The sequence below is a fragment of the Kryptolebias marmoratus genome, linkage group LG9 (assembly GCF_001649575.2).
Source record: "Kryptolebias marmoratus isolate JLee-2015 linkage group LG9, ASM164957v2, whole genome shotgun sequence".
Lineage (NCBI taxonomy): Eukaryota > Metazoa > Chordata > Actinopteri > Cyprinodontiformes > Rivulidae > Kryptolebias > Kryptolebias marmoratus.
The window spans coordinates 30,194,637-30,202,177 of record NC_051438.1 but is presented as its reverse complement, the minus strand read 5'-3'; the positions used below and the strand labels follow the sequence as shown (position 1 = coordinate 30,202,177).

The 7,541-nt window shown below is 45.6% G+C and overlaps 1 protein-coding gene across 1 annotated transcript; it reads right to left on the bottom strand.

Moving 5' to 3' along the window:
- Positions 1–786: 786 nt before the first annotated feature.
- On the bottom strand, positions 787–7,491 carry emx3 (empty spiracles homeobox 3). The gene is made up of 3 exons (XM_017440571.3): positions 6,704–7,491; positions 2,764–2,948; positions 787–1,575 (listed from the first exon to the last, which is right to left on the bottom strand). Exons 1-3 carry the CDS (start codon positions 7,122–7,124, stop codon positions 1,408–1,410), a joined length of 774 nt encoding a protein of 257 aa, XP_017296060.1. The 5' UTR covers positions 7,125–7,491; the 3' UTR covers positions 787–1,407.
- Between the last annotated feature and the right edge of the window lie 50 nt (positions 7,492–7,541).

Below are 7,541 nucleotides of genomic sequence, written 5' to 3'. Positions count from 1 at the left end.
CCTCAGAAGGAGTGAAGATGTTTCCTGTCTGCAGCTGCTCTGTTTGAACCCTTTTATTAAACTTTGTAAAGATTTAAACTCTTTAGTTTTAAGAAAAGCTGAAGAAAAACAACTTTAACGCTTTAAACACAAGTTTGAATTTATTCTGGATTTTCTTTATTTCACACAGGTTCAGATGTTTACATACACTCACCTGACACCTACAAGGGCTTTTAATTTGACAAGGCCCAACTTCCTGTTAGTGATCACGGCTGACTGCAGCTGCTAGTTTGGACAACAAAACTCAGAACTCTTCAACCTCACCTCAGATCAGCAGCTGGATTGTCGAAACCTGGACTCAAGGGGGTCCAACAGGGCCCGGAACACAATCATCAGAACCAGCCTCTGATTGGATAGATCATCAGAACCGGCCTCTGATTGGATAGATCATCAGAACCAGCCTCTGATTGGATAGATCTAACATTAAGTTCCTGGAACCTGGCTGAAAACCCGTGGACTGGTTCAAAGCCGGGTCGGTACCAGGGAACCAAGCAGTGGTTCTGCCCGGACAGAACAGAACCTTGTGGATGGAGACAAACGGGCTGAGGTCCAGGAGACATCCAGCCGTGGACACATGTGAGCCTCTGGCTTTAATTTAGAGAATATTCACCATAAATCCAAACTTGTTTTTGAAAATCGTTGAAGTTCTGCTAAATGATGACCCAGATGTTCTGATCCATGATGGAAGCAGGTTTGGTTGAAGGAACCAAACGATTTCACACAGAAACAAACGAAAAGAATCCAGTCTGGAACCAAACAGAACAAACTGTCGGCAGGTCGAGTTAAAAAACGTGTTCAGATTTCTCAAACAGATTTTTTTTTTTTTTTACCTGAAAAATGAATTAAATAAAAAGTTTCTGTTTTTAATGCAGTCTGATCCTGGTTCTGGAAGAATCGGGTCCAACATCGTCCTCTGGAACCTTTACAGGATTGTTGAGGAAAAGATTTGTTTGTTTTTGGTACAAAGTTTTGGTCCGGAACATGAAGAACCTCTGAGGAACCGGTTTCCTGTGGTCTGCAGAACCGAGCCGGTCCAGAATCCTGCAGTTCGTCTGTCCTCTCTGTTCGTTTTGTTTTTTAGGACAGTTTGGTACCAGAATCAGCATCGGGTTTCAGTCAGCAGCTGATTGGACCCATCAGATCCAAATCTGACAGGAAGTGTTCCCTTTTACTTTGAAAATCCATCCTCTGTTCCTCTGTAGAGACAGTCTGTAACAGGAAGTTGCTGTTTGTCCTCTGTCAGTCCTCAGAACCATCAGCTGTCGTTATCAGTGTGTGTGTGTGGGTGTGGATGTGTGTGTGTGTGTGTGTGTGTGTGTGTGTGTGTGTGTGTGTGTGTGTGTGTGTGTGTGTGTGTGTGTGGGCAGTCTAGTCGTCGCTGATGACGTCCACGTCGTCTCCTCCAGGCTGCTGCGTGGCGGCCCTCCAGCGGCTCACATGTTGACTCCCCTTCCTCTTCTGCTGAGCTTCAGGAGTTTCTTCCTCCAACTTCTGACGTTTATGTTTCGTCCTGCGGTTCTGAAACCACACCTTCACCTGCGCACACACACATAGATGAATGGCCTGTCAAACTAAGAACCGAGGCTAACATTAGCAACCAGTAGCTGAAAGCTAAAATGAGCTAAAACCTAAACATTCATCTTCATTTCAATGAAACCAAAAGTTAAACATTTAAAATCATCTAAAAGTCAGAAACGGAAGGAGCAGAAGGTTCTGGTGTCTGAACTGTTGGGTTCTCAGGGTTCTCAGGGTTCTCAGGGCTGTTTCTGTCTCAGTTCCGGACCCAGAAGTCCTCTGGCTGCAGTGTCGGGTCAGAACCGACCCGATGTGACGTGTGGGAGGAATGCTGAGTCAGAGGCGTCCTCAGGGCGTTCCTCGGCGTTTGTCATCAGGCGAGGCGAAGCCTGACGCCAGCGAGGCGACGTGAATCACGCTTTATGAGCTCATTCTTTCACAACAGCAGACAGGAAGTCAGCTGCCAGCGGCGGGTAATGATCCGCCATTAATCAGTCAGTAATCGACGCTCGGGGCAACCTGAGCTCCAGGAACCATCAGACAGGTTCTGATCGTCTCCTCATGTGACCCTGCAGAGACGATCAGAACCAGAACCAGGCGAAGGAGACCCGCTCCTGCATTCAGAACCACTTCATGCTCTCAAACAAAGGCTGAAGGTTCCTCCTGCAGCATCCGTAAATAATAAACATGTTCGATAAAAACTCGAGTTTCAGATTATTGAACGTGAAGCAGAGAGAAGAGTTTCAACACGCAGCTAACTTAAACTAACTGACAGAAATGTTCCTTCTCTGAACGTCAGAACGAGTTCTGAAGGACCAGCAGAGGTCCGTTAGCAGATTGGGTTCTGAGGTTCTGACGGGACCTGTCAGAGGTGGGCGTGTCTCAGGTGGAGGTTCAGCTGGAGCTCCAGAACCGTGGAGGTGGAGAACTGACGGAGCTGGTTCTGGGTTCTGTGTTCGCTTTCTGATCACAACTCTGAGGTTAGGAGCCTGAGCGAGGTCAGAGGTCAAAGGTCAAAACATTCCTCTGACATGTTCAGGATCGAGCCGAGGTGTAGAAAACAGAACCGCCGATCCAGAACAGAACAACAGCCGGAGTTCTGGATGTTTTTTATCTTAAATCTCCTCATAAACTCCCCGCCGTCCTTCTTCTGTTTCCCATCATGCCCTGCGCCCCCCCCCCTCCTGTTTCCCATCATGCCCCGCCTACCTGCGTCTCGGTCAGACACAAGCCGCTGGCCAGCTGCTTCCTCTCGGCTCCGACGACGTAGTGGTTCTTCTCGAAGGCCCGCTCCAGTCTCAGCAGCTGGGAGGGGGAGAACGCCGTGCGGATCCGTTTGGGTTTCCTGGAGAACGGGCCGTGGAGCAGCAGGTTCTCCGGACTGCTGTCCTCTCCTGACAAACAAACAAACAAAAACAACTCTTTGAACTGGACCAATCAGAACCAGGAGGAAGATCTGTCCTCCTCATCTTCATCCTGTAACAACGGAAACCAGAAAATGTTCAGAACCCGTTAAACCCGTTCCAACAAATGTATGTTGTCCAACTGAAGGCCCGTGGGCCAGATACGGCCCAGTTCCAGCAGAACGTGAACATTAAACCTCTGCTCTGAGAACTGAACGGAACGTTTCCTTATTAATTTAGTCACAGCACAGGGGCCACCAGAGGCCCCAGAACCACAGCTTGCAGACCCTGGTTCCAGAAGATTTACCTCAAAATTCACATTTCGGGTTTTTGTTTCGAGACACGACGTGGGTGTGGTTCTGGTCCAGTTCTGTGTGTCTGTCTGAACAAATACTTTCACTGTTTGACATCAGGACCTGTGCTGCTGCTGCAGAACCAGGACGGGACCAGGTCCAACAGAACCAGGACGGGACCAGGTCCAACAGAACCACAGGTCCACAGGCAGACGGAGGTTAAAACCTACAATCAGTCCAGCTCTCTCTCAGCAGCAGAATCCACCTGAATGTTTTTAAAATCTAATTTTTCATCAGTTTGAGTCTCTCTCTGGGAACTCAGTATTTAAAGAATGTTTTTAAGAATAAAATTTATTCTGATGAACTTTTACAGACAGACTGATTTCAGCTGCAGGAGGCCTGAAGCCTTTCAGAAATCTGAGCCAACTTCCTTCCTGCAGGTTTCACATCCCTTCAACAGAACAGAAACCGATTTATTTGTCCTGAGCTAACAGCTAACAGCTAACAGCTGAAGCTAACAGCTAACAGCTAGCAGACGGCTGAGACGATGAGTCCTTGTTTTCAGGAAGTGTGGCGTCTGCCCTCAGAGACGTCGGACTGAAGGGAAGAAAGGCGGATTTGTTTATGAAGCAAAGCGGTTTTTGAAAGCGTCGCTTCAACACTTTGTGTCCAAACCAGCGCCGACGCTCCTGCTGCACATTTCTGACCGTTTATTAAAATCGCACGTAAATCCATCGGAACATTTTACATAAAAACAAATCTGTGCTCGGCTGCTTTTTATCTCGCTGAAAAGATGCGCCGCCGCCGTCACGCTCCACGCAAAAGAGCGGGTTCGGCTTTGGCGCCGAGGAAGACAATGATGGCGGCGTTTAGCCGGCGTTAGCTGCTCTGAAGACACATTCATATGCAAAGTTCCAGCCGGGCGGCGCAATGTGCAAATCAAAGTGTGTGTTAACACAACGCCAGGATGGAAAGACATCAGCAATGACCTGCTGCCCATCAGTCTGGGAAGGGTCAAAGGTCATTTCCAAACCATCTGAAGTCCCTCGTTCTACAGAGAGGAAGATTATGGACAACAACCAGCTCCTCCCAGCTGTCAGCACGGTGGTGGAGGGGTGATGGTTTGGGCTGATTCTGGAGTCAGATGTGAGGCCATCTGTCCAGAACCAGAACCAGAACCTCAGAGAGCTGAGCAGAAACCAATTAGCTGAAGCAACGCTGGAAAGAAGAGTGGGCCACAACTCCTCCACAACCAGGAACCCACTGAGAGTTCTGCTGCTGGAGGAGGTTCTGCTGGGTCAGGAGCTGGAACCAGGTTCTGTTGGGTTCTGCAGGGTCAGAGCTGGAACCAGGTTCTGTTGGGTCAGGAGCTGGAACCAGGTTCTGTTGGGTCGGGAGCTGGAACCAGGTTCTGTTGGGTCAGGAGCTGGAAACAGGTTTTGACCCACAACCTGCTGCTCAGACTCTCAGATTAATCCGCAACAGAAAGTAGTCCCACTGTCTGACAGACGAGAAGCTGAGGAGGAGGAGGAGGAGAAGGAAGAAGGTTTCTTGACTCAAAGATCCCTGAATTCGAAACTTCTTGTTGTTTTTAAAAGTTTCTGAAATATTAACTGTTTTAGATATAAGAGAAAATAATTAAAGAAAATGTTTTATTTATTTATTTAATAACATTTTAAATTTAAGAACCAAAAAACTAAAATCTAAACTTCAGAATAAATCATTTTTATTATTTTAATTATTTCCTGAAGAATAAAAGTTTCTGTTTTGTTTAAATAAATTCATAAAAAGTTGATTAAGTCTGACAGAAAATCAGAGATTTGTTGGAAGTGTTTTGAAATAAAAACTCTTAGATGTTAAAATATGAAATTTAAAAAACAAAAAAGGTGTTTATTTTAACACATTAACATTTTTATTTCTTAATTTATTACTGAATTAATTTTATGATTTAGAATCAAATGAATCTGAGCTTCTTCAAACTTTTTGTTTTTATTTCGACTTATGAAAAGAAAAAAAAACTAAATTATTTAATCTTTTCTTCCAACAATAAAACTTTAAATCAGAAAAACTTTAATATTTTATTTAAAATGTAAAAATCAATTTGAACAGAGAATCAAATCATTTTGTTTAAAGTTAAAAATAATTTAAACACAAAATAAATTCAATAAAAGTTTCAAACCTCCCGTCAGAAACATTTATATTTATATTTATATTTTCTCTGATATCTGAAACATCTGCAGGAACATGTCTGACTTTATTTTTGTTCTTTTATTGTTGATGAGATTCAACCGTTTGTTTTCTCACCTTTCAGAAAAAAAATGTTTTTACACAAAACAAGTTTTATTATTAATTTTTATTTTTATTTTTATTATTATTACGTATCTGAGAAAACGTGAAACTTTATTTATATGAAATATCTTCCCTTAACTTAATTATGATTAAAGTTTTTCTTTTTAATTTATATTTTTAGTTTTACAGGCTTACAGACTTTTATAAAATAATTTATGTTTTTTCTTATAAAAGTAATGATTCTTCAGGTTTTTCCTTCCTTTGTGTTTATTTTCAGATTTTATTAAACATTTTAAAACATTTTAAACAGTTATTTTGTTTTGGTGAGATTTCTTCAGGTTTGTGTTCAGCTGCAGGTTTATTATTAATTATAAATAATAATACTAATACTAATATTACTAATAATAATATTAATATTAATAATAATCAGTTCTGGTTTTTTATCTGAACTTAAATAATTATAAATATATGAATAAAATCTGAAAACAAATATTTTTAGTTCTGCGGATCCGACCCGAATCGAACCGAACCTTGAGGCCGCTGCTGCGCGCCGCCACTGACAGCTCAGCTGCTGGTATTGATTGATGGAAGCTGATCAGGTGCGCGTGAGACTGAGAGAGGAACTGAAGTTCAGCTTTAGGAGGAGAAACATCAATTAATCAATTATATATCAATTAATTAACAATTATTAATCAATTATTTAACGATTAACCAACCAGTCAATCAGTTATTAATGTATAAATTATTGATTACCCTCTGATCAGGACTCTGATCTTCATTCTGCTTCACTTTTTACAACTAATCTCTATAAACCAACATTCATTCACATCATTCCCCCTTAAATCCACCTTAAATTGTCCTTCAGAAGCGGCTCCGAGGAGTTTTAACAAACAAACAAACAATCAAACAAACAGACAAACAGAAGACAGCTGAAGTATAACTTCAGAAAAACTAAATAAAATAAAATAAAAACTTGGAAATAGAAGCGCGCGCTGTGAGAAATCAAAGAAAAAAACAATCAAATCCGAACAGAACCGAGCCGATCCAGTTTGGAGACAAACGGAACAAACAACCGAACCAGGACCGGGACCGGGAGAACCGGCCTCGGAACCAGAAGGACGCAAACGGAACCGGGACCACCTGATCCGAACCCCCGCGGCTCACCTTGGAAGCGGTGACCCAGGAACCGGTTCCGGAGGACCCAGGGGTAGAAGCTGAGCGGGTCCCGGTGCTGCGGGCCGAAGAAGCTCTGGGGGGGAATCTGCAGCGGGTGCAGCGGCAGCCCGCCCGGACCCGGCGCGTGAGTCCCGGGATCCTGCAGAACCACGTCCGGACCCGAACAGAACAAAGTCCTCCCGCCGCTGCCCTGGAAGCACGAGCCGAAGACCCCGGCGGCCGAGGCCGGGTGCAGGGACTCCGGGAAGCGGAGCGCGGTGGGCCGGATGGGCTCATCCCCGGAGCCGGAGCCGGGACCGGGACCCGGACCCGGACCGGGACCAGAAGCGGAGCCGGAGCCGCTGCCGCCCGCATCCTTCCCGACCAGAGCCTCGATGGTGAAACATTTCTTGTTGCTGTTCTGGAACATCTTCAGGACCGGGATCTGAGACCAGCAGGGATTCAGGGGGTCGGCTCGGTCCGGTCCAGTCCAGTTGTTCGGGACTCGGGGAGCTTCAGAACCCCAGTTCCCCCATACCTGTCCCCGGGAGTCCACCTGAGCGCAGCCGCGTGCGTAAATCCTCCTCGGAGCTCCTGAGAACTAACGCAAGAATCCTAAAACTTGCTCCGGTCCAGGTCCGGGTCCGGGTCCAAGTCCGGGTCCGGGTCCAGGTCCCGGTGCCGCGCGGAGCTTCGTGGTTCCGGTGTCGGATCAGCGGGTTCCTCCTTGCGCGTCCTGCCGCCTCATGCTGGAGTCTGATCCGATCCTGGAGGGGCCGACGGTCCGCGGCTCTACCTGCCCCGCTGAGGTGTGCTGAGCATGCGCAGAAGGACAGGGGAGGAGGAG